This window comes from Amphiura filiformis, chromosome 10 (assembly GCF_039555335.1).
Source record: "Amphiura filiformis chromosome 10, Afil_fr2py, whole genome shotgun sequence".
Taxonomy (NCBI): Eukaryota; Metazoa; Echinodermata; class Ophiuroidea; order Amphilepidida; family Amphiuridae; genus Amphiura; species Amphiura filiformis.
In genome coordinates, this window is record NC_092637.1 from 54,290,435 (window position 1) to 54,317,768 (window position 27,334).

At 37.4% G+C, this 27,334-nt stretch overlaps 2 protein-coding genes across 2 annotated transcripts in view; both read left to right on the plus strand.

Moving 5' to 3' along the window:
• Positions 1–27,334, plus strand: part of LOC140161976 (aqualysin-1-like) — an 85,890-nt gene that overhangs the window by 1,605 nt on the left and 56,951 nt on the right. The window lies entirely within an intron of this gene.
• LOC140163281 (extracellular serine proteinase-like) lies at positions 1,298–26,607 on the plus strand. Its single transcript, XM_072186679.1, has 8 exons — positions 1,298–1,402; positions 3,606–3,731; positions 8,293–8,422; positions 13,381–13,484; positions 17,134–17,281; positions 18,510–18,697; positions 20,932–21,103; positions 26,471–26,607. The coding sequence occupies exons 1-8, from the start codon at positions 1,298–1,300 to the stop codon at positions 26,605–26,607; spliced, it is 1,110 nt and encodes a 369-aa protein (XP_072042780.1).

Here is a 27,334-nt window from a genome sequence, read left to right on the forward strand (position 1 = left end):
ATATGTTCGATTTAAAATTCTACCAAGTATTGACCGGGGTTTGAACCAGCAACCTATGGAGCCATATTCCAGATGTTATACCACTGTGCTACGAGTCGTACTTCTAGAAAGCCGTGCTTTTATCATACTCATTTTTACGGAATAAAGCGTATATATACACGATATACTATTACTAGTATTACCAATGAATACGTTTATAATCTCCAATCAATAATGAACCCTAACCCTAACCCCGATAGGTCGAATAGGTACCTTATCATCGCTAGCTAACCCTACAGCGCAAAAATACACTGCGCATATTTCATTAGGCACAATAGGTACCTAATCGACACTACGAAGCGAATCCCACAACACCTATCGATCGCTACGAAGCGTGTTAAAGTGGGACAGCGGGTTGCCGACGCGCAGGCGCAGCTAATTAGCTATTTCAATTGTATCAGGCCACTCCTTTCTACGTCAAAAATAAATAAGCTAGCCCAACTGTCCTTAAAATGAACATTTATCGATCAATCAATTCGCCAGCGAAGTGATACGTGTAATCCGATTATCACTAGAGAGATTGCGATTTCCAAACGTAGGTATCGGACGTACGTCGATCTATTCAAAACCACTCTCTTGTATCGAAGCGAGGTCACGTATTTAGCCAGTTTTGAAGATTTTCCACGTGCGAAATGAACGTAGATACGGATGCTATAACAAAAATTATCTCTCCCGTCACTCGTGTCGATTTTTACTTATGCGTTTAATTTATAGAACACAAATTTCTCCAAGCAAAGTTTGCCTTGCCTCTACACAGTCTGTGTTTACATTACACGGTTGAGTGGATAAAAGCTGTGTAAACCTCTATCTGGGCATGACAAGTGGAAAATGCGGCATATGTGATTGGTTTATGTCAAAACGTCGAATGTTTACTTCATGCAATTAGAAAAGTTTTTGTATCAAACGAAAGGTAACACTTTCCGCTAAACACCCCTTTTTCATTACGTCAACAGATGACGCAATTCAATATTTATAGCAAGGCGAATGTGGTAAATCTGTTGAAAATTACCTATTCACGCACAATTTTTGACCAAGTTTTATATAGGTTTGAAAGTCAAAACCCCGAATGATCCTTACTAATATTTTTAAATTTTATGTCATTAAATGAAAGAACATACCTATATTATTCATATACTGGATTCATTTCAATGAGCAATTGCTATTTCTCTTTCAATTGCAAAACTTTTGCGAAAAGATACCATTTTCGGCTATTTTGTAATATGGTTGTAAATTCAATAAAGAGCGCTTAGAAATTGATATGACAAAAACATTATTCCAGCTTAGCCACTACGAGCAGTCACCATTGACGTATGGGGGAGTTACATCCCGTGGTGATCCTCCACTGTCAGGGCCTTCACAATTGGTATTATGGGGAGTGAAACCCCTGGCAATCATAAAGGTGAACCTCATTGAAAATAAAGTTATATATCAATGGAAAGCTTATGATGTCAGGAAGCAGAAAAGAATATTTTTTATTTGCATAGCGTACCAGGCTAGACATAATCTCCATGCAAAGATTGGATATTGGCACCCCCCTAAATTACAAAACGAAATCGTTCAAATTGGGCGCTTTCGTTGATGACGTCAGCTCAGGGACACACAGTTACTTCCGGGTTTGATTGTAAACACAATGTCCGTGTATTACTGTGGCATGCATCGGGCCAATGCACGAATTCAGTCATTGTCAACTTACTTTACATGAAAACTATCTTCAATAAAATAAGAATAACATGAAGGAAATATCATGATCAAATTAAGAATGAAGTTCCTGAATAAAGTGTGTGGATTTAAAAATGGGAAAAGTGCTGGCCGAGGTGATTTGGGATAGGCCAAGCCATCCACGATATGCATAGGGAATATTACAGTAAAGCACGAAGAGCGAAGATTCGCCGAAGAACCGGAATGAAAACAGATTACAAAAAAATAACTGCTAGTGCTACCAGTACAGATCGTCACACCAAGTTGAGATGAACTTATCACAATGAGAAAATGAAGGAATAGAATAAGGTACATGTACAGGATTTTTTAATGATTTCTTAGCTTTACAACCAGTCATGGCCGGTCATGTATGATAGGCGAACTCGTATAGATACATACGGGATGAGCTCAGTGACTGCACTGAGTCTCACTACGCCGAGTGTTCAGTATCCGCGACTGTACTGCCACTTGCAGACAAAATGACCGATTTGATATTCACATTCTGATATTTCCAACTTATTGCTACTTCATCAGCAAAATTTATTCCTGTAAATGTTCCAAATATAAGGGAACGATTGATCAAATCTGCTGAAACACCCCATGAAACACAGAGGACGAAGCCCCGAAGCGAGTCGCTGTGTCTGTGTGCATATCCACAGTGGTGCATATCCGTCCCTGCAATTCAGCAGCAATTTACGCATCGTATTCGGTAATCCATAAAACATGAATGTTTCACTTTTTCAGTACCGTACACTGATTGTACTATCATTAAAGAATCATGACACAAGTGACAATATTTTAATTTTATTCAGATTTCAGAATTCCATCAAATAACGGCATACTAAGCCTAAATTGTATTTATTTTATAATAAAGTATCTGCCCAGTATCTGTTTCTTTCAATCGCGATTGTGTGGAAAGAATGTATTACCGCCATACGCTAAATATGACAACCTTTTATGGGCTGGATTTGATGAAATCGGAGGTTTTTTATTAATTTTGTAATTACTGCAAGACGATATTTTTTTAAATCAGACATTTTAAAATGGATCAAGAATATATAGGGAATGTCACAAACAACTATTTAATTTGTTATTCGATCATATTTATTCAGTCCATGACATGCACGGTAGCAGCATTTGCGCATGGGATTGATCCCAGCGCGAAATTCAAACTCAATTACCCAGTTATACCCAGCCAGTTATGACTGATTTTGTCAAAAATGTACGGAAAATTTATGTGTTGACAATAATTCTATTATTTCTAATATATATAGAAGGAACCAGCAATTTGAAGATTCCTCTAATTTCAAGCTTTATTGTGAAAATCAGACTTGCCGGGCAGCTTGCAAAGTACAGGAAGCAAGTCTTGTTTACATGTTTCCGAGTAGGATCACGTGACTGCGAACCCTGAGCTTACGTCACGAGCATTCCCAAGGTCATAGACGATTGATTTGGGTGCTTTTTGGGCGCCTTAAAAAAGACCAAAAATTCAATCATTTTTTTAATTTTTCAGCTTTATTAGCCATCAAAAAAATCGGAAAAAATAATTTTTAATATCCTGACATCATAAGCTTTCCATTGATATATAACTTTATTTTCAATGAGGTTCACCTTTAAAACGAGATAGAGAGGGAGACAGAACGTAGTAAATTACTGTATACGCCCTTTTTAGACATGACTTTAATCTCCCACACAGGGGTGTGAATTTCAAACAGAGTTACCCGAATGGGTGTTGGAACTCATACCACAGTGTGGGAGATTAAAGTCATGTCTTGTAGGTATAGTGGGTGTATGGAATTTAACTGGAATAGCCCAATCATGTACATTGTCTATATGATAATAATTTGTTCTTTTTATCTGCCATGCAGGAAGGTGTAAATCAAGACAAGTTTATTTCTTCGGCGGGATTCTCTAAGCTGAATGCAGTAGTAAAATACAAGTACAGTTCCATCAATGGCCTAGCCGTGAATATCCCTGACTTCCTTGTTGAGAAGGTAAGTCAGATGCGTGAATCTCGGTCTACTCCCTTAAATCTTTATCATGTAATGTATACATGGAATAAAATGCAATGTACAGTACACTGCAGGAAATAGGTTATCGCAGTGCGTGCGCAGGAACCTGAATCTCGGTCTATAAACATGGTAAATCAAAATAAAGTCTGCACAAAAAGTAACTCAGCTGTTATATATACGCCTATAGATTCAGAACTAATAATTGTTTTCGCAATATTTCAACATAAAAGAAGGATGATTTATTTACGCGCATTTTGATACCCCATTTGTCCAATTTTGTTCAATATTGACAATACAGCAGTGTTTTGAAAGAAAAATAACCCAATTTAAAAGTTGCAGTTATTTGTATTGATTTGAAGTAAGCGCGAAGATAATGGCGGGCTTTACGTGTTTACAGTGCTGGCATTGTAACCATTGATCGCCGCTGTAAGCTGCAACTTTTAAATTCGGGTATTTTTCTGTAAAAGCACTACTGTGTTGTTAATATTGAACGACATTTGACGAATCGGGTATCAAAACGCGTGTAAATAAATTATCATTCTCTCTATGTTGAAATATTGTGAAAACAATTACTTGTTTTGAATCTATAGGTGTATTTGTAACAGCTGAGTTACTTTTTGTGCAGACTTTATGTAGGTGTCTAGATCGGGTTAGAGGTTATTGCAAAATAGATAAGCATACTGTCAAACTCAATTTATACTTCATTGCTGATCTCAATCGATTGGTTTTTGGCCAATGAAGAAGATACCTCATTGGTTTAGAACGAATCGCTTGTCACTCAGCGATGGCGTTCAAATTCAGCTTCAGTCTTCTATGCAGATATATTCGCTTTTTAATAACTTGCGTGGTAATTTGTTTGATAAATTTAGTGATATATTTGATTTCAATTCAATGTTTGTTAAAAACAAATTTCATTTAATTATGAGTGCTAACGATCATGATACAGTTCATGCAGTTGCTAATTATGTTAAATCTGCATTTGAGCTACGATCATCAATAAATTGATTAATTAGTTTTCAGTGTTACAGTATTATTGTAGTTTATAATAGTAATTTTAAAAATTGTATTAGTTGTAGTATTTAGTGTTGTCTTGTATTTTGACCATACCTGTTATATGGTGAATGTCAATAAATTCTGATTCGGATTCTGATTCTATTCAAGCTACCCAGCAAACACAAAAACGTTTTAAAAACGTTTTTAATAAGTTATATTTTAGCTTTTGGTTTACATAAAAACGTTTTAATAACATTAAAATGTCGGGTTATATAAAGATCATGAAAACGTTTTAAAACGTTTCGTATGAAAACACACTCCAACAATATTTGTAAAATGTTTTCAAAAATGTTATTGTAAACAATTTTTGCAAACATGTTTTGCCAAATATTTTGTCAACATTTAAATAACATTATGTTAAAATATTTGCACCCAGCAAACACAGAAATGTTCTTACAATGTTTTTTTCAAAACGTTTTAATAACATTTAAATGTCGGGTTATATAAAAGTCATGAAAACGTTTTTAAAACGTTATTGTAACTATTTTGGGCAAACATTTTTCGCAAAATATTTTTCAACCCCAAAATAACATTCTGTTTAGAATGTTTTGTATCAAGTTTTCAAAAATGTTTTTGGAATGTTATTAAAACGTTTTTATACCCTTTATATAACCCGACATTTAAACGTTTTCTGTAAAACATTTTTTGTTTGCTGGGCAGTAGATTAGCAAAAAATTATTTTTAATGTTATGAAAATGTTTTATACCCTTAATATACCCTTTATATAACCCGACATTTAAACGTTTTCTGACAACCTTTTATAACCTTTTCCGAATGATGTCGAAAACGTTTTGTGTTTGCTGGGTTATCATTTTTGTTCCGTTCTGGGTGCATTTTTAGGTAAATATTGTGAATCAGTCTATCATCAAAGTAAGAGAGTCAATATCTGCTGGCACGCTTGCACTTAAATGAACTTTTTTTAATTGCCAAAGTTATGTTTACTTGATACAAATCAGCATGTATAAACAAACCTTCGATAAGTCTTACTTAGTGAAATTAATTAAAAGTACTACAGGCTGAGTCAAAAAGAAGTAAACTCATGTTTGAGGGGCTGTAACTCGAGATCTCCAAGGAATCTGCTAAAAATAAAAATACCACTGGAAAGAGCAACTTCTACACGTTTAAATGAAAACAGGAAATGTTTCAATTGCGTACAGCAAACTAAAGTTATACTCATTTAAATACTACCACCCATTTTTGTAGCTGCACACGGCTGATTGATTATTACCCGTTTCAATTACGACGAGTCAGCTAAGTGCTAACCATGCTAACAGGATTTATTGTTGAAAAGACTTTTGCTTTAATTAATATTCAACAAAGTCCATCGCGGTACTATAGTTTGTAGGGATACCAATTCAAGTCTTTACGAACGATCCGGCAGAAGCTTGATTGGGGAATGTTGGGTAAATGATTGAGCTGATCTTTGGTCTTGCTGTAACGCATGTCTGACTCTGGCAATGTTCACTTGTGATCTAGCAGTTTGTGGTCTGCCAGAAGCTTCCGGCTGTCTGTTCCTTAGTGTCCCATGCACATTGAGTTTTTTCACATTCTTATATACTGCTCCCTTACATAAAACCCGGTTAGCTATAGGAAATTGGAGACGAAAAAGACGCTGGACTTCAGTGGGACTCTTAGTTTCATGATACTTCGTCGATAGAAACGTGCGCTCCCGTGCGGTAAATTGTGGTTGCCATGTTGTCATTTGCACGTTTTATTATAATGTAGTGCAATGAATAAAATTCATATTGAAAAGAGCCCGTTAACATGTAGGAATTATTGATCGAAACCACACCTGCCACATAGGCCTAACTTTATTTGAATATCGCCCTAACCAGTCAATATAATAGGTAGGCCCTACTTAAGAAGTGAAACCGTGTGCAGCTACAAAAATGGGTGGTTGTATTCAAATGAGTATAACTTTAGTTTTCTGTAAGCAATTGCAACAATTCTTTTTTATTTAAACGTGTAGAATTTGATCTTTCCAGTGGTGTTTTTATTTTTAGCAGATTCCTTGCAGATCTCGAGTTACAGCCCCTCAAACATGAGTTTACTTCTTTTGACTCAGCCTGTAAATTACTCATTGACAACGCCAAAATATATATTTGGCCAATACGACGGTCACTATGGCATTAAATGCATAGTGACAATTTTGAATACATTTTACTAAAAACATTTTTTCAGATATTTATATAGTGAGTTTTAAATTTAACATTATAAACACATATGATTTTCGATTATTTCTGCCAAAAAGATTAGTTCAGATTAAAAAAATTATCCGCTGTTAACAAAATGACATTACACAGAGATCCACTTGTTTAATGCTCCAAACTTTCTAAATCAGTGAATATTTATATAGTACAATATATTGTACAATATACAGTTTTATTGTATCGCTCAAAAGCCTGATATAAATAATAATCTGACTTACCGCTTGATGTGAAGCCTGAAGTGTGGTCCAGAAATAAACTAGCTTGTCTATACTAATTTAAGTAAATGAGTCTGTGTGTTAAATCGAAAAACCCTTGTTTTTGCCGGTGATTTTGAAGTACACTAGGCCCTATAGAACTTGGCCCAGTTAGTTTTATACTTAAACGGGTAAAGTAATGCATGTACGGATATTTGAGTTTGAAATATCAGTTTTATTTTGAGTTATAAAAGCAGTTCAAGCAAAATCGTTAAGTAGGCCTATGAACTGGCGTACGGCTAATATCTCGGTAATCAGTGCTTAGTTCCGAAGTCACACAAACTTGGACCTTTCCAAACAAACGTCGGCTCCGGGGTTCTTTCGGCAGACTGCAACCCGGGGACTGCGAAGAGAGTACACATTTCAGACAAATTTCACAAAGAAACTTTAAAAGTTCCCATGCATTGATGAACTTCACTGCGTTAGTCCAAAAAATAAGAGAAATTAGTGTCAAGATACCGATAAATGTTTATTATAATATATATATATATATATAATACGTTCAAGAACTGTTTGGAATAACCTCTTTTTTGTACAGGTATCAATTGACTTATCTCGTATTTTGATTTGATTGACAATTGTTGGGAAGTTTGGTATCCCAAATTTTGCCAAGATGGCGCACATCGACTGCCTTTTATTCGGACCCTTTCCGACAAAAATACAGCTTATTTAGCCAAAGTCAACATAGGGGCATCGGTTAAAATATTTTCCTAGCATATTGAGCTAACAACTCAGTTACTTGGCTTTTCAAAATATATATGATAGTAATGGAAAGAAATATTCGTAATTTTCGCCATTTAGATTTTTTTACCGGAACGACAAAAATATGCATCACCTCTTCTACAAGTCAATCTCTTACACAAGACATACTAACACATGCATGATTGGCCATTATTCATTTTCGCAAACGTGTGGCTTATCCTATAGTATATTATTCCTCGAGAATCCTTGGTTATATACTTACCAATAATGCATTAGCTAGTACCTCATCAACATGGACATTTGTCTTTTATTTGAACTCTACAGCTGCTTGCCCTTGAGGGTGTCGAGTATGTTGAAGAAGATGGTGTAGCGCACTCGCAGCAGGTCGCCTCTTGGGGTCTTGACCGTATTGATCAACGATACCTCCCTCTTGATAACAGCTACACTGCACCAAGTAAGTAACAAAAACTAATAATCTAGTACAGAGATAAGACAACTTAATTTAAACAAACTCATTACTCGTGTGCAAAGTTTCCATTTCCCATTTAATACACATTAAATGTATTATTAATGTATTCTATTGTTTTTCAAGCAGTGATATTTATTATGTATTTTATTGTTTTTCAAGTGGCGATATATAACAATTTTACAGTCAAAAATCTGTATCTCAAAAACCAAATAAGCTTTTATCATGTTATCTTCACAACATATTGTAATAAACCAACACCAATTAATTATAGTTGACCAACACAACCACTGACCAATCATGAAATCACTAATTGGTTTATGACTTTATGTGCTTGAATCGACTGCTAACTGATTGTGACCAAAGATATTAGAAGCTCAGTATCTTTGTGGTGACTATCTCTGATAAAAAACATCAGTTCTGGTCAGCAGAGAAAGGAATAAATTCGGAAGACATGACTGTGTTGAAGGTCAGAAGTGTATTTGCAAAAATAATATTCATTGTATAATGCCTAACTGCTGGGAAGGGTTCCTAGCAAGGTTAAGTGAAAGAAACCCCACTGGCTATTTTGTCTGTTTAAAATAGAGTTCTATGACGTAATCTTGTTATTTATTAATTAATTTTTAGCAGAATTAATAACATAAAAATGGGCTGTGCCCGTTTCATGAAGAATAACGATCGATCTTACCCTTGATTTAGCAGGCATGTCAATTTCTTGGTATTGTTTGATATGAAAGGAGGGTATGATTGTTTTGTATTACTGCGTGTTTCTACTGAGGGCCAAATTCCGTGCCATGCCGTGCCGTGCCGGGTCATACCGGGTAACAAGCCCAGTAGAAACGATCTGGGTAATCGGTTGCCGTGTCATGCCGGGTCATGTGCTCGCCTTTCGTGATCCACCTCTTGAGGTGGATCATGCCGGGTCAAAGCGTGTAATCTGCGCAGTAGAAACGAGCCGTGTCATCAGTTGCCGGGTCGAGGTCATGCGTGTTGCAAAAATAACGCGATTTATATTCTACTTGTATAGTCTAGCTTAGGCCTATGATGTAGTAGGTTCCTTCTTTCCGATATTATATATACTGGACACATGTGTGACTCGCATGAACTTGATGAAGTATACAGTAAAATGGATATGACTTTACTTAGTCTAGGCCTAGGCCTACTTCTTTATAGTTAATGAGTTGGTTATATCTTTATAATTAATGAGTTGGTTATATATGAGCTGTAAATTAATTATCATAATAGCCAATTACTAGATCCACTGGTAAATTAATGCAATTTGGATTTTACGAAAATACTATATTGTGATTGTAGGTCATATGCCATGAGCTGCCATCCGTAGACATTTAAATTTAGGATATAATTAACCGTCAAATCTGTTTTCCGTACTTCCGGTTTACAGGAAAAAATGCCGTGCATCGTGCGAGACACGGCTTTCTGGTCTCAGTAGAAACAAGCTGGGTAACGGTGGCCGGATTATGATCGGTATTTTGTGCCCGGAAAATAGCGGGTCAAAAAGCCGTACGCTCAGTATAAAGTATTTCCTAGCCTCTCTTAGCCACATGGTTGGCTACAAAAGACACAGAGTATACCTTAGGATAAACTGGCATGAGTGCACCGACCCCAAGTGTTCAACATTTCAGGATTGTTTCTGGACGGAGGTCGGGTGAAAAACGAACTTACGTTTACATGACTTTGTCGAAATTCGTCGTGTGACAAGAATGAGTGTATAGATGACTAGGGGGAAGCTTACTTATTTGTGTCTTCTAGTTATCCATCATATACCCTAGGCCATGCATAACGAAATTCAACAATATTCAATATCCAAAGCAATATCCTCACTACAATAGGCTCCCAAAACAGAACTCCGACCCCACATAATCGCAAATTGATACGAAAGCTTCATTCCATGAAGCATTTCTCTCATTTGATCATCTTCTACTCTTCCCTAAAAACATCATTATAATACCAAATCTAATCACCATGGAATTCACCATATCCCGTCCAGCTCACATTGGGCGCCACATTCCTTTTTTAAAGGAATTTTTATTTACATGTTGTATTATACTAAATTGCCATCTAATTTGCTAACAAATTTAAAAAGGTGTTTCTAGATGTTTTTTAGGGTTTTTCTCGTTTTTGCATTTTTGCGCCTTCAAAAGAGTAACTTGTGACCAATTTACGACGGATTTGAATGCAATTTTCACAGAATGTAGATTTTTGTAGATTTTTGAATTTTGTTTTTGTTTTGACGCACTGTCACTTTTGTGTAGGTCAAAAAATCGCATTTTTAGGCGTTATCATGTTTCAGACTTTTTTTTCGAAAAATTAAGCATTTTATAAAAAATCTACTTCCACACTTTTATTTTGCTGCTTTTTAACTTTCATTTAAAGAAAAAATTACATCTCTAGCATCTACGGTTGCGTTCCGTTACTATTTTGAAACCCGACACCTAAAATCCAAGATGGCCGCCAATTAAATTTGCAAATGAGATTTTTTTTTTCATTTTTTTTTTTTTTTTGTCTCAAGTGTCATTTACACCAAGTATGAAGTTCCTAGCATGTTTAGTTTAAAAAATGATTTTTGGTGCACTTCTTCCCTTAAATTTCCGAGGAGCATACCCACCAAAATATATGATGTGCCACCCCTCTCCCCACCCGGGATCAGGTCAATAGTCTATGGATATGACGGCAGTGGCATAGCCAGGTTTTCGAAACGGAGGGGGGGGGCAAACTCGGGAATGTACCGACAAAAATATGATATCATCGACCATGATGACGACGAGAGCTATTGTATCAAACATGTCACACAAGTGATAGACTCCTTCCTGGCAATCTATTCCCCTCAACATCTATATATCACATTTTAACAAAAGCAAATTGATTTTATAACATTTGCGACTTTGCTTCTATTTAGTGACATTAAATCACTTCATAACATGACCATAAATTCCAGCATCTATAACATATTTAAGGCACAATGACTTTAATATGGCCCAATAAAAAAGAAACTTTGAGAGATCCGTCTTGTTGGCGACAAAGTATCGAGGAAGGGAAGTTTATTGTCTTATTCTTCTTCCTGCGTAAACTTAAGGTTAGCAACTATTTTAAACTGTTGCGATTAGGTAGTTCACATCATATTGTGAATAGTAGTGAGCTTTGGAAAAAATTGCATTGATCATTTCATAGTGAGCGTGTAGAAGAATTCAAATATCACATGATGCAGTCATGTCTACAGTAGAATTCATCTCGACCTTTGCAGGACTTAAACCCCATTAAAAGCTATTAAACCAAGATAACACTCATTGAAACAGCTCAACTGATTAAATCGGATCTTCTCTGGTTGTGCACATGTGTCTGTTTTATATGTGCGGTATCGCTATGAGGTGCTATAATACAGCTTCAGTTGGGTAACTGATTATAAAGGAAACGCACGGAAACAATGGTATGTGGACCTTTGTTCACGAAATGAGACAACGGCCTGCTTTTTGTTAACCAGCATTCTTGAAAATGAGCAACATAATGATTGTTGACTTAACATGGTTTGGAAATAATTTCTTCATATTTATGGTGTTATCTGTCGTTTACATATTCTTCCTAAAACACAAACACCTAAATTAGCTAAAAATTTAGGACATGTTACAAAACTATATTTTCTAGAATTTCATAGAATAGTTTAAATGTAGCTTGTACCGTTTTTTTGTGGCATCCTTCAGAACGGAGCGGTCCGTTACCAATATAGCTCAAATCTCCATTCAATTAACACGGGGAGTTGGCTAGCTATGAGCTAGCTCTGCTTTGCCCTCACTCATATTCTACGAAAGTGCGACTATTTCTGAACATCTAACCTAGCTGTAATTTTAGGTCATGTTAGAGAAATATATTTGCTAGAAGTTTGGAGAATAGTTTAAATATTGGCCGGTTATTTTTCACACAGTGATGTTAACTAGGTAAATGCAACATACTTCTAACATACACTATTTGTAAAGGTCGCGCGTCAATGGTGTGAGCACTGTGTATTGTGTATAGGAAAACGGACAGTAACTGCAGTATGACAGATATACTTTTAGTATGTCCTGTGGTTCTTGAGTTATGTTTGTAACATAGATTATCTAAGTTATTGATAATCTATGGTTGTAAATAGAGATGAAACAACAACACTTTTGTAAAACGTACATAACTCATTAACAACAATAAATCAAGCAAGTTTTCAAAGTATATGATTTGTAGAATGAACTTTTGCAAGACATAAGAGTGTTATTTTTCAATAATATATTGATTTAGATAATGAAAATCAATTTTGTTCGGTTGCTTCGACCAACAAAAGATCGCGTTGCCGTAATATTGTGATCAATGTTATTAATGTGATCAGTGAATTCTTCCATGTGCGTAGACTTATAGACTTAATCAACACGCACGTATCATCCACGTATCTTTTCCAAATACGCGGCAGGTGGGGGGGGGGGCTGATGTTAATGCCTGACTTCGAAGTATTCCATGTAAGCATCCACGGACAGGGGACTACATAGACTCCTCATAGCACAAGGTAGAACGTCTGTCTCCCGGAATACGCAGTAAGTGAGTAAGAAGTGTCCAGACAAACGCTTAAACAACCAACCACTTGTTCAGGCTCAAGATGTTCTGCTTCACCTTTCTTCTAGCTAGAATCACTTTTCAAAAGTTCACCGACAACTTCAAGTGTCTTGTCTACGGGGATGGCAGTGAACAGTGCAGAAACATCAAATGACACCAAGGATTCATCCAGATCCAAATGTAAATCGCGAATGTTCTCCACGAAGGATTGTGTGTTGGTAATGTGATAACGCCTGCGTTACTTTTTTGAGAAGTCTTTAGTTTGGATAAGTGTGCAATCGCAAATTCTCAAGTTACATTATATTAATTTCAACGTATATATAAACATTGTTTCTTTTTTAACGTCCATATAGGTTGCTCCTACGAAGTAACTGTATACATCATTGATACTGGTCTCCGTCATTCCCATCAAGACTTCGGCGGTCGTGCAGCTTACCATTTTGATTATCAACCAAGTGTAAGTATTGACAGTAAAACAGTAAGGAAAATCCCGCGTGAGTTTTGTGATTACAGCCGTAATATATGATTTAGGTCAAATTTTAATTTTGTTATTCTTTGCTAAAAATATTATGTAATATTAGTAACAACTGTCAAGGAGTTTTTCTGATCATTTTAAGCAGCAATAATGAGGTAAATTGATAGAAAACCAGTTAGCCGCACTGAATTTGACTGTAATTAAAGGACTTCAGGCTTAGTTTTACAAGGTATTAAGTACACCATTGGGCATAACAATGGTGCAAAAATCAGAGGAAATCACACATTATTGGTGTTGAAAAACCCCCCAAACAAACAAGTATATTCTAATGGGAATAAGAGTCTAAATGACCCAGTTGCAGTCCTACGTAAGGCGTATTGAGTAGCCTAAGGGGGAAACCAGACACTAATAGACAAACAATTGTCATTGAAGAGGAGATCGCTCATGTGAAAAACGCTCTGAAGGAACAGCAGCTATAGAGACTGGATTTTCTTCCGCAGCCAGTTCAAAGAAAAAAAACAGCTCTTCTCAGAACCCGGACTCGGGTTTTGTCACCTTGCGTTCATAGAATGCCTTTCTAAGAAGTTACGCAGAGCGTTTAGGACTGTGGGAGTATCCACCAACTTCAAACCGCAAAGTGCGCTCAGGAGCGCTTTTAGCCCCAAAAGACAAGGCGAAACCCATTACCATTAAACAATCTCAATCTGGGATTGTGTATGAGATCACCTGCGCTGTATGAGAATTTGTCAGGAAGCTAGAGAAAAGGATTAAAGAACACAAATCTACTGACTGCGGGAAGTTTCAAACCAGCTGTCAGGGAACACGTTGTAAGATCAAAAGGACATCATATTGACTGGAAAAATGTAGTTCTAGAACGGAAGCAAAAAGAGAATTCCCGTAGAGTTCTGGAAGCAATACACATAAGAACTCAGAAACCGAGACTGAATCGTCACAAAGGACTAGAAATAGACCCTATCTTGGATAACCTGCTGATGCCCGGGGGGGCACTATATTGTAACATCCTATGACGCCATTCTGTCAATGATATGATGTCGTCAGTGAGGGACATCCCGATTGTAGATTGAAAATATCATTCACAGCATCCCCATCCAGGTGAGCGACAAAGAGTGTAGTGTTGAAGTTAAACTCTTTAATTAAAAAAAAAAACAAGATTTTAAAAGGCAAGGTGACAAAACCTATTCATGTAAGTGTCTGAGCATTTGTCTGAGAAATGAGGAATTGTAGTGTGTGGCTTTAAGGTTAGCAACTATTTTAAACTGTTGCGATTTGGTAGTTCACAGTATAATGGTAGTGAGCTTTGGCAAAAATTGCATAGCGAGTGTGTAGAATTGACATATCACATATATACTTTTGTAGGTCCTGTGGTCCTTGAGTTATGTTGTAAAGAGGGCTGAAACAACAACACTTTTGTAAAACGTACATAATTTATCTCATTAACAACAATAAATCAAGCAAGGTTTCAAAGTATATGATTTGTAGAATGAACTTTTGCAAAACATCAAAGTGTTTTTTTTCAATAATATATTGATTTAGATAATGAAAATCGATTTTTGGCTGCTTCGACCAGCAGCAATACATCGTGTGCTCTTAAGGTTCAGACTCAGTTTTAATACATACTTGACATTCAGTATGGAATATTTTTTCGCAAAATTCCACGACTGTATATGGAAGGAATCTGCATAAACCGTATGGGCTAAATATTAATTGCAGTGTGTCGGGAGATGGTGTAAAATAATTGTTTGATAGTAAATGTGCTTTTCATGTAAATGGGCGGATTTAGTGAGGCCGAATTTGAACTTTGTGGGGGACCCAATTTCGGACTCTATGCAACATTATTCTGTTATTTTCAAATTGATTGGGGTTTGAGGCGAAATTTCCTAAACTTCGTCAGCAATTGGCGTTCGTCACAGCTGATGCTTTCAATATTCCAATTTTTTGACAAATGGAGGAGCTTAAAAATATGGCTTTTAAAAGTGATACGTACTCAGAAAGTTTGAAGGCCCTCCTGAGGTCAAATGTTATAAACTTGAGGTACAAAAAACAAATGCGCAGATTCCTGGTTCTCCAATGAACTCACGCTGTTTCTTTGTGTACAGTAAGTTTATTACATTTGACCCACAATGGGCTATTCAAACTCTCTGACTACGTACCACCTTTAATGGACATATTGATAAAGCTCCTCCCGTTTTCAAAACTGATAGATTATAAGTGCATTTCAGTTCTGACGAACACTTACAGGAACGATCCCCTCAAACCTCAATAAATTTGATAATTTCAAAATAATCTTGCTAAAATTAGGAAATTTTGCCCCCACAAAACTCAAATTCGGTCTCCTTAAATCCGTCATTTTAAGCTACTTCACTACATTATCAGCGCCATAATGTAAACTCATGTAAAGCACATTTTATATCAATGAAAAAAATATGAAAAAATATTCCACACTAAATGTCAACCAACCTCCATGAATGGAACAAACTTCGCTGTCAAACTGTACCCTGCTCAGAGTTAAAGGTCATACAGGGATATTCAAAATTGATCTTGTTGAAACCACCATAGTTAGCATCATTAGCAAGTTTTTGTCAAACCTGCATATGTTTGCGATTCAGCCACATACAGTCTTGGCACGAGATTACACCAGGTATTACTCTACCGTAGTCACTATTCAAAAAGGTTTGGTTTGACATATCTGGGACTTAAGGGAAGTGTAATGAGCGTGAACCTGGTTTGGATTCCAGAGGGAGTGTGCCTGTAACAGACACAGCCACCAGAAAAGAACCAGCTCAGATAGCACGCCAAATAAGTTTGCAGTTCAGAAATTGCATTTTTTTCTCAGCCTTGAAAAAAATAGGCAGAGGTGGGAATCGAACCCGGGTCCTCACTTTTATGAACCCCAGTACGTTACCACTAAGCCAACTAAGAAGCTGTGAGAAGCTTGATAGTAATCCTTGATATTCGCTGAATAGAATAAATCAATACTAATAGGCTTATTTATCTAGTGTACGATGCTATTCAAAATTAATAGACGTTCCATAGGGCCTATATATAGGAACATAATGTGAAATGATTATCAATCGAGCAATCAATCAAGTTTTAAGTTATCAACAATCAATAATAAACCGATGAGTCATGGAATATTACTAATTTCTTACTTATATACCAAATAAATAAATAAATAAATAAATAAATAAATAAATAAATAAATAAATAAATAAATAAATAAATAAATAAATAAATAAATAGATAAATAAATAAATAAATAAATAAATAAGTCAGTAAATAAATAAATAAATATTCATAGGCCTAAATAAATAGATAAATACATAATGCAGTTAGCATTTTAGTTAGAAAACTCCAAACATTCTATTACAATTTTCTGCTATGCACGCAAAGGACTTGTGCCTTTAATATCCGCGCCTAATCAATAATGTGACAGGATTTTAAGATACGACCTTGTGAAAAATTATAAGTTTCTTTTTTGGCTTAGTGTATAAGCTCTGACTCGAGATCGAGGGTAGCTTGTGTTCTACATAGCAGCATGTGGTCTACTCTAGTCTGCTAACAAGACTAATCAGTCAGTCAATTATTAATTAATCATACTTATTTACTACAGAACGGTGGCGAAGATTGCAACGGACACGGAACTCACTGCGGTGGTACTACCAGTGGATCGACCTATGGTGTTTCACCCGGTAGTCAGGTTCGAAGTGTTCGTATACTCAGCTGTTTTGGATCTGGTTCCTGGACTAATGTTATTGCTGGTATGTACTCTCATTCCTACTACTACCCGGCTTAGGCCAGACAAATGCGGATATTAGCCAACCTCGTTACCCGGAAGTGATGTCGATTTAAGCAGTGGGTCGTATGCATGATCTAGAAAATATGCACCCTCGTCACGGTTGAGTGCGTTTTTGCCTTTTTTCCTGTTTAGATGGGTTAGGAAGAAATAGCATCAGAAAGTTCGCTACCAAATAATTCACTAGAGTCAACAAAAAGCTTTCTACCACAGAACAGCACAAGTCCACAATAACTGAATAGAAAATCATGTCATCGACTGGGAGGGGACCATATTACTGGATAGAGACTCAAGTGCCTTCTCAAGGAGAGTCAGGAAGGCCATCCAAATCAGAAAAAAGGCGAGAACTCACTCAACCGCGGCTCCATTTGAAATGTGTGGGAGATAACCTTAATTTCACAACTGCAGGCCTAATAGCTCAATAAACACTTTCGCAATTTCACAACAGAGTGCATTGTAGGTAATATCCATAAAAAGAATTAGATATAAACAAAGCGACTCGTGCAGTATATTTCAACGGAAGTGAACTTCGCACTTAAAAAGTCTTCATGTTCTTAGATCCAGATGTCTTCTCAATACTTGCATATACTAGCAAAGTATTAATTGTGATTGTTTAAAATGGTCATGTAAAAGACGCGAAATATCACGGGGATTCCCTTTGAGTCGCAGTTCATTCACACGGTCGTCAGTGGGGGAGACTAGTTCTGTGTATATCCCGTCGAAGAATTAATTGTGTGACGATGTCTGAGAATGCGCAGTTGCAATATTCCGAAATTGCGAAAGGGCGTATTCGCTGTAGAAGTGACATAATAAATCGGATTAACTACCATAGCAATAGATGATTAAAATTTTGACTATATCGCCCTGCACTACAAGCAGGTTGCACTCATCACCTGTGTATGTCTGCAATCATAGATTGAATATAATACCGCTCTTTTCAAATATACTAATCTTACAGGTACGAGTGATTAGCATGATAGGTTCAATGCATAGGTATCTCGTGAACGTTGTAGTGCAGAGCGATATAGACAAAAGTTGTATTCATCTATTGCTATGGTAGTTAATCCAATTATTACGTCACTTCTACAGCGAATTGCAATATTCCCATATTTAGAACACAATGGCCTATTCGATATTAACATTCACACGTCCGATCATCATAATTATATTTCTATTAACTCCCAATATTTTAGGAGTTGACTCTGTCGCCAAAGCTACCGGATTGAGAGTTGGATCCATGTCTCTCGGTGGAGGTGCAACACAGTCCCTTGATGATGCTGTTGTGGCCGCTTTTGATGCAGGAGCTGTTATGGTAGTAGCAGCTGGAAACTCCAACGCCGATGCTTGCAACTACTCACCAGCACGCGTCCTTTTTCCATGGGTGAGGGCTCACTTTTTCTCTTTTTCTAGGGCTTTTGTTTGTTTGTTTGTTTCTTTTTTCATAAAAACATTTTAAAAGGGAGCAAAAAGTCGAAAGTGAATGCTGATGATGTAGATGTAGGTAGTGAATTAAACACGGGAGAAAATTTCGCTAGAAATTGCCCATGAGTAATCATGGTAATGGCTTGGCAGCGTGAGCATTCGAGCAGCACATCCCGTCTTAAAAACCTCTAGATATCATTTCTCAGTACATACTCAATGCACACCATGCATATGTCAGGCATGTTTCTTTTAAATTTATTGTAGGACAAAAGTATGAACGTATACATGAAGTTTATTAAGAGCTCGGTCACCCAACTTTGCACAGTATTTTTTTGTAGAACCTGGTGTTAAACTTAGGTATGTAATTTAGGCTTCCAGTGTAAGATTTGTGATTTTCACATGCTTCAACTTTTTGGGGGGTCAACGTTTTTGCTTTTCAAAGTAACATAATTGAATGTTTTAAAGTACATCATACAGGGCTATATTACATTGTCTTGTGAGCATTTTTTGATTGCACCATTTTTCAATTTCTGCTGTCCTGTCTCATAGACAGTAAATAATTATTTACCTGCCGTGGACGCTGTGTACTGCTGTCCTGTCTCATAGACAGTAAAATAATACTGCTGTCCTGTCTCATAGACATATTATGTAGTCTGTCAGTAAGGACCACGCTATTAGCACGATAATCCATCTACGCTGACGGCGTGGATTATCGTACTATTGAGCGTGGTCCTACTTGACGGACTTGGCAAAGATGGTATATCTAGAAGCGCCTATGCTGGCTCAAGATACTCTAAAATAGTTTTACATTTACTCTCTGACATTATCTTCCTGTATTCTCTCCCACTTCAATGAACACGGTGAATAGAAATGAATCGTTGCGAGTACGTCACAACAGGAATTAACACAACATAAATTATCATCTCATTAATGCGTAAACAATCTTTAGAAATCTTTCTGAAAATTGTTTGCCATTTTCTGCTAATCTTACTCTTCGAATAAAACATACATAAATCAATCTTCCTTTTACGCGCTACTAAGCAATCACGGGCTGTCACAGGGAATCGAGTTGATTGTCGGATATTTGTTTATTTCTGGCTCATATTATGTACAGGGTGTAACAATAAAATTTGTATAATTGTGAAAATAGAATGACACAAGGATGGTTTGATATTTATATGTCTATCAAGATAATTTCTTTAGCCACCAGATAAGCTTTGTTCCAATAAAATCGATGGTATACAAGTGAAGATATGGTCAATTATGTAACCTAATCTGAAAACTGCCTGGGCCACTTTTGTCTAAGTGTTACAAAAGTGACTGAATAGAGTTGAACCATGGACCAACCTGGACGGTGCTCTTACAATAGGTAGTGTTAAACAATGGGGTATTCGAAGTGGTAGGAATGATTACATAATAGAATATCTTCTTTGAAAGTCACAACTGGCTAGCTGCAGTTCAACAACTTCAACCCCAATTCTCGTTGGAAGAGCACATTTTTATGGTTGTGACATTCGATAGCACATGGAGTCAAGCAGAAACCATAAGATCACGCCTTCCATCAAGGCACACAATTTCATATAACTATGAGAAGTATGTAAAAAGTATGATGCTGGCAATAGTGGTCGCCCCAGAACAGCTAGAAGCCCAGCTGAACTTAATTTCAAAATTTTATTGTTTTATACTTATGGATGCAAAAACTGTTCAGGCATATATGAAATTACTTTATCTATAAGACAATTTGAAAGAAATTTCATTTATAGAGTTTAAAGAAATATATTATTATTATTAAGTTGATGTTAATTATACGAAGAAACACCACTTATAATTCTTTTGTGTCAGTTCTTTGATGTTTAATGCACGATAAGCATATCTACGCGTTCAAACTTGATATACGCAAACATGACAAAAGTGGCCCAACACGTTTATTGGACGATTTAATTAACCGGACATAACTTTTGAACCCAAGCTAGTAAAGAAACCAACTAAACGTCCCCTTTTAGCCAAGATATTACTATTTGTATTGCATATAACATTTATGCCATAACTCTTTTAGTTTATTCCTGAGAAGTCAAAATGCAATTGTATAAATTTTATTGTTACACCCTGTATATCCTCTTGTGGATGGTACTTTAAATGTTTCTTATCAAACATCCTTTTACTACTCCAAATCGTTCATTTGAAATTATTCAGGCTATTACTGTAGCAGCAACTGATAGTTTTGATAACCGAGCATCATTCTCCAACTACGGGTCTTGCATCGATATCTTCGCCCCTGGAGTCAGCATCACCAGTGCATGGTATACCAGTGACACGGCCAGTAATACGATCAGCGGAACTTCAATGGCTTGCCCACACGTCGCAGGTAAAATAACTGTATTTCTTTCATTCGTTCATACTTTCTGACTTTATCTATTTATTTGTGTTTTTATGATTGTGTGTTTTGCGTGTGGGTGGGTGTGTGTATGTGGGGTGGGTGGGGTTGAGTTTGAAAATAGGTGTTCATGTCTCCATGCACAGTGTCATCGCCCCGATATCTTCATGGCAGAAATCGCCATGGTAGGTTGAATCCACAGCCACGCATGGCCATTGTGTTCCGACCTGTTTAATAGTTTTGAAACGCATAATGGGCTGAGGGACATCCGACTAAGGCTATTGATAATAGCCTGTGACTGACCTCTGTACGGTCAGTGAGCATACATACGCCATGAGGTCCGCTGCTTTTAGACTGCCTCCACGATAGTCTCCTACACAGCCAGTTTGTGTCGGTCTGACACTCGTCGATCCTGTATGTTCGTGATACCCATATACAGTGTGGCCCGAGACTACCTCAACGAGTGCTACGCTGCGCTATAGTTCGGCACATATAAAATCAGAATTATTGTCAGTTTTTGAGCTCAATACGTACGGTTCTTTCTCAGTACGCAAGCTAACGACTATCATATCCTTTCAACACATATATTCAACTGCAAGCATAAAAATATGCCTTCTTTAGAATAAAAAGATACGGGAGATATTCATCATTTTCTACCCCGGTATCCAAAGATTTATCGTCTGAATATCAAATCGTGCATAGCACATTCACGTGTATCGATCCCGTGTATTCATTTTAGTGTCTCTGCTGTACAATGTAATTATTAACCAGGCGATGTCGGTGTGCCATGTACATCGCGGTCGATCTGTTATCATGGTTATCATTTCGATTCACTTTCATTTTGGGCTAAAATCACTTGGAATTGAACGATTTTCTCGTAGTTGTCCAAGTAAAACCGGACCAATATGCTAGTCCCAATTTTATTGTTTTCGCCGTTTATAATAGAGCATTAGCCACCCGTTCTTTTATCACGGTTTGAGCCCAGGCCCGGATACAGGGGGCCCCAATGATCGGAATCGTCGCCCCCCTTCAGAAAAAACAAAGAAGAAAGAAAAGACAGGGATAATTTTAGCTCGGTAAGGAAAAATGTGATAAAAGTAAAGGGGAGAAAAGGTAGAAGAAACGAGACGCAACACTATAGAATTGCGTCAAGTGAGTAGGTCCGTACCTAAAAGTCGAGACTTAATTAACTGGAAAGATGTTAATATGATGTGGTCGGAAAATAACCAATAGTAGTGTAATAATGGTGCATCCAATGGCTTTCTTTCGTTGAGGATCACTAGAGAATGTGTGAAATGAAGTTAACAAATTTACTTTAACTTCCACGGCTACCTCAAATATATCGATTGAATTTCTTGCTCAGATTTACTTCATCGCAAACGTCTGATTGGTTACGGCACAAACAGCGCCTTATCGCTTAAACTCGGGACATGTGTATCAATGGGCGATCAAAAGAAGGACATGTGTAAGCGACTGCATCCCAGGACTGCATTACGTGTTTCCTCTTTTTTTGGTCAAGTGGGCTATTGGTGACACTTCAAGACAAAAGACTCTAGCTTAGGCGTTTCGTTTGAATAAGCATGAATGAACTTGCAAGGCGATGAGCCTCTTAACAGGAATTATCGGCAGAGTGCCGAATACGCAAAATTGCTGTTCTGAGTAAACGACGTTTAAAAATCTTGGTACCATTCCATTGGCCCTTCTAAAAATTTAGAACATTCGTGAGCACTCATTTGAAATGTATTATAAAAGTGAATGTACACGAATTATTTGCAATACTTGCATGACGTTTTGAAACAATCGATAATACCTCAAAACGCGTTTTAACAGCTAGTCGGTTTTATGCTGTAGCCAAAATGTCTCAACCACTGCGCAGACAGTCGTATTCGGGGTCGAATACGCATTTAACTAAGTGTAGGCCTAAACCATAGCACGTATCCTTGTTTGAGGGCTTTTTTGTAGAAATTACTGGTTGTCCTAAGGCTATGTACACTCAACTTGGTATATAAGTTATTTTCCAATTTCACGGAGGCACACTCACATTATTTAGCCATAGCGATATCATGTGGGGAATGTTTGTACTTATTTTGGTATCACTGGATAGAAGATACCTACAACTATACGTTGGTATCAAATATCAGTATATGGCATTCGGGATTTTCACCAATACAAAACTATAGATCAACCTGATTTGTACAGCTAAGTATACGATTCGTCTCTTTGCCGAATCAATTTATTGCACTTAGGCGCGATTCGTCCAAATTAAAATTTCAATAAGTACGTCGGGGAGTAAGATTTGCCATTATTTTTTGGTGCAAATAAAAGATAATCTGAAACATAATCCTAAGCATACAAAAACTCAATTTGCTCAAAATTCTCGATTCGTCACTCTGCCGAATTCCCAACGATATTATTTTAAAGCTAACAGAATGTTGTACGTCATGAGCACACACAAAACTATACACCAAGCTTATGAGGAAATATGGAAACTATTGTTCTTAAATTGACGTATTTTCGTTCATACTTTACGGCTCAATATAGATATTTGTGTTCAGAGTGGTTTTGAATACATAATCCTCTTTAATTCTCTAGACGTTGAAGTTTGTGCTTTTGAACCGCATTTCGCAAACTCTCTACTACTGTCCTACCGCTCCCCCTCCTTCAAATCCTGGATCAGCCTCTAAACAGTTATTTAATCAAACCACTCTGCTGTGAAACCGCCCACAACTGTGGGGGTGGGGGGTCTAAAGCAATATCGCCATTTTTGACATCACCATTGAACAAACACGTAATCAGCGGCGGCGGAACGATTTTGAAAGTGGGGGGGCAGTCAGGGTGACGTAAGAAATCGAAATAATGGCCGCGAAGCGTGGCGCTTGCGCAACGCAGGTGGGGGGGGGGGGGTGTCTGAGGGGGGGGTGTGCCGCCCTCAGAAGTGAGAAACTTTTGCAAAATGAAAGCCCAGTTGAAACCATTTGATGGACTATTTTGGTACTATTTTGAGTTCGAAAAAGCCGAGAATTGGTGAAATTAAGCTATTAAAGCCATTCTTGGACAAGTTCTCACTATTAATATTCACTGAATAAATAAACATTAAGTGTCAGGTGTCCAAAGCAGATAAAATGGCGAAAGCAGTGGGTGTCTGAGGGGGGATGTGCCCCGCTCGGAAGCGAGAAACTTCAGCAAACTGAAGGCCCATTGAAGCTATGTGGTGGACCATTTTGACTATTTCATGAACAATACTAAACTTAGTTCTGTTAAATCCATTAAAGATCTTGGAATTGAAATATCTTCAAAAAAGAATAGTCATATCAACAATGTAGTCAAAAAGTGCAATAGAATTTTGGGTCTGATTAAGCGCACTGTAGGTTTTAATGCACCTGTGTAAGTCACCAAAGCCCTGTATGTTGCCCTGATCAGGAGTGATCTTGAGTTTGGTAGCTGCCTATGGAGTGGTACCTCCAGACACAATGTTGAGTGCCTGGAAGGTGTCCAGAGGCGAGCTACCAAATTCATTATGCACTACCCTGATCTGGACTATCGGGAGCGCTTGTGCCAATTAAACTTGCTCCCTCTTAGAATGCGAAGGGAACAGCTTGACCTTTCATTGTTTTTAAGTGTATTACAGGTGCGTATGACCTGGACATTAACAAACATGTCAAATTTTGCAACTCTGGGTCTGAACAAGGGCATCCCACCACGAGATCATCTACTGCTCCTCTTCTTCTTAAGGTTCCTTTTTGTAGGACTGAGGCATTCAAGTCATCTTTTTTCAACTGCATTGTATCTTTGTGGAATCAGCTTCCTCCTAGTACTAGGTCTTCTTTAGCTTTTTCTATTTTTAAAACTAATGCGGTTCTTTTTTAAACTCAAAATTTGAATCAAATTTCGAAGCCAACAGTACTTGCACATGGTTTTCTTCATGTAGCTGCACTATGTGCAGATCTACTTAAAGGGGGGAGGGTGAGGGTGGCTTATTTTTTGGTCTTGAGGTGGGATGGTCTTAGAGGTGATACGCACCTGTTCGTCCCATTCTCAGCACTGGTATCAATTCGTATTTTAAACCATTTTAGACATGTATATTATTGTAATATTTTCAAAATGTATTTGGCTATTATATATTTAACTGTTATTATGATATTGTGCAATCTCCAGTGTATAGAGTCTAATAAATAAATAAATAAATAAATTCTGGCACTAATATTGTGTACAATTTTAGTTTGAAAAATCCGAAAATGGGTTAAATGAAGGTCCAAATTGAAGCCATTCGTGGATGAGTTTTCACTATTATTGTATAAATTATTGCTTTTATTGTTGGGTGTCCAAAGCAGAAGCGAAAAAGGGGAATTTTGTTTATCCATAGGCCTACACACTGTATATTAACACAGGGGAGTTGGAAAATTTTGCAAAATGAAAGTCCAATTGAAGCCATTTGGTGCATCATTTTTACACTTTCATTAGAATAGAGATTTTGTTATTTATTTTCACCCAGACATGTTACACATAGCACATTATAGGTTAAAATTGGGGGAGACACCCGGTGAAAAAAAAGTGGAGGGGCCACTATGAGTAACCTTTTTGCCGTCTATCTTGCTGGAGAACTCATTGTCCTGATTTGTTGCCAAAGCATGGAATGGTCTACAACAACACATCAAGGGAGCCTCAATTACAAACAGTTTCAAGAAACTCTTAAAAACATACTTGTTTTGAGTTTTGGTCGTTGTTGCTTTTTAATTGCTTAGGCTGGACAAAATACTTGTTTCCGGTCACCCGACCGTGTCCTTCTGAAACCACCCGATTTTTTTAAGTGTTAGAGGAAACAAAGTTTTGGATTCCGGCCTTCCCGACCAACCCTGTTTCAGACCCGTGATTCAAAATATTTTGTGTAAAATAAAATATTTTACCGACCAACCGACCCAATTTTTTGGGAGCATGTGACCGGAATTTTTTTTTTTTTTGTAAAATAAAATTATGCCGACCGACCGACCGACCGACTCTTCCTGCCGGGACCAATGTTACCGAAAACACGTATATATTTTGTTTCAGCCTAATGTTATTTTTGTAAACGCAATGAAAAGGACTTTTCTAGAAAAAGATTTAATCTTACTTATGTTTACCGAGTACCAAGTAATTTCTAATCGCAATGTTACTTTGTCGGATTGCGTTCTAAGAAACTGTTGAATGATTGTATATGTATGTTTATATGATATGCGTCCTTATTCGTAACACACGGCATTTCATGACATGATTATGTAATTTTTCATATTTTGTAAAAGTATGTACTTTTACACAGCGATGGGTTTAATTGCCGTTATATAGTATCAAATAATAATTATTTCAACATTTCAATAATCACAGGATGTGCGGCCTCACACCTTTGCATAGGTGAGCAGCCCAGTACTGTTCCTTCTGCCATTGTAAATGAGGCAACAGAAGGCGTGGTTGGCAACCCAGGTAGAAACAGTCCAAATCTCTTGCTCTGCTGCTTATGCTAATAAAAAGCAAATGGTAAGTCAACATGTATATATATTTGATACCGCAGTTATTGATCATCATCACACCACCACCGTCAACACTCACCACCACCGTTAAGACTCACCACCACCACCGTTAACACTTACCAACACCAACACCACCGTTAACACTCCTCCTCACCACCACCACCACTATTACCAATCACCACCACCACCACCATTACCAATCACCACCACCACCATTAACATTCACTACCACCACCATTAACACTCACCACCACCACCACCGTTAACACTAACCACCACCACCATTACAAATCACCACCACCACCACCATTACCACCCACTACCACCACCACTAACACTCGCCACCACCACCGTTAACACTCACCACCACCACCACAATTACCACTCACCAACACCGTTAACACTCACACCACCACCGTTAACACTAACCACCACCACCGTTAACACTCACCGGTTCCATCGTTAATACTCACCACCACCACCAGCATTAACAATCACCACTATTAACACTAACCAGCACCAGCACCACCGTTAACACTCACCGGTTCCATCGTTAATACTCACCACCACCAGCATTAACAATCACCACTATTAACACTCACCAGCACCAGCACCACCGTTAACACTCACCGGTTCCATCGTTAATACTCACCACCACCACCATTAACAATCACCACTATTAACACTAACCAGCACCAGCACCACCGATAACACTCACCAC

Bases quoted from the DNA above. Each gene is read 5' to 3' on its own strand.
- LOC140163281 (XM_072186679.1), top strand. From the start codon at position 1,298: ATGACAAAAACATTATTCCAGCTTAGCCACTACGAGCAGTCACCATTG. The intron at 1,403-3,605 runs GTATTATGGGGA...TCTGCCATGCAG, and splicing joins TGTCAGGGCCTTCACAATTG to GAAGGTGTAAATCAAGACAA. The intron at 18,698-20,931 runs GTGAGGGCTCAC...GAAATTATTCAG, and splicing joins CACGCGTCCTTTTTCCATGG to GCTATTACTGTAGCAGCAAC.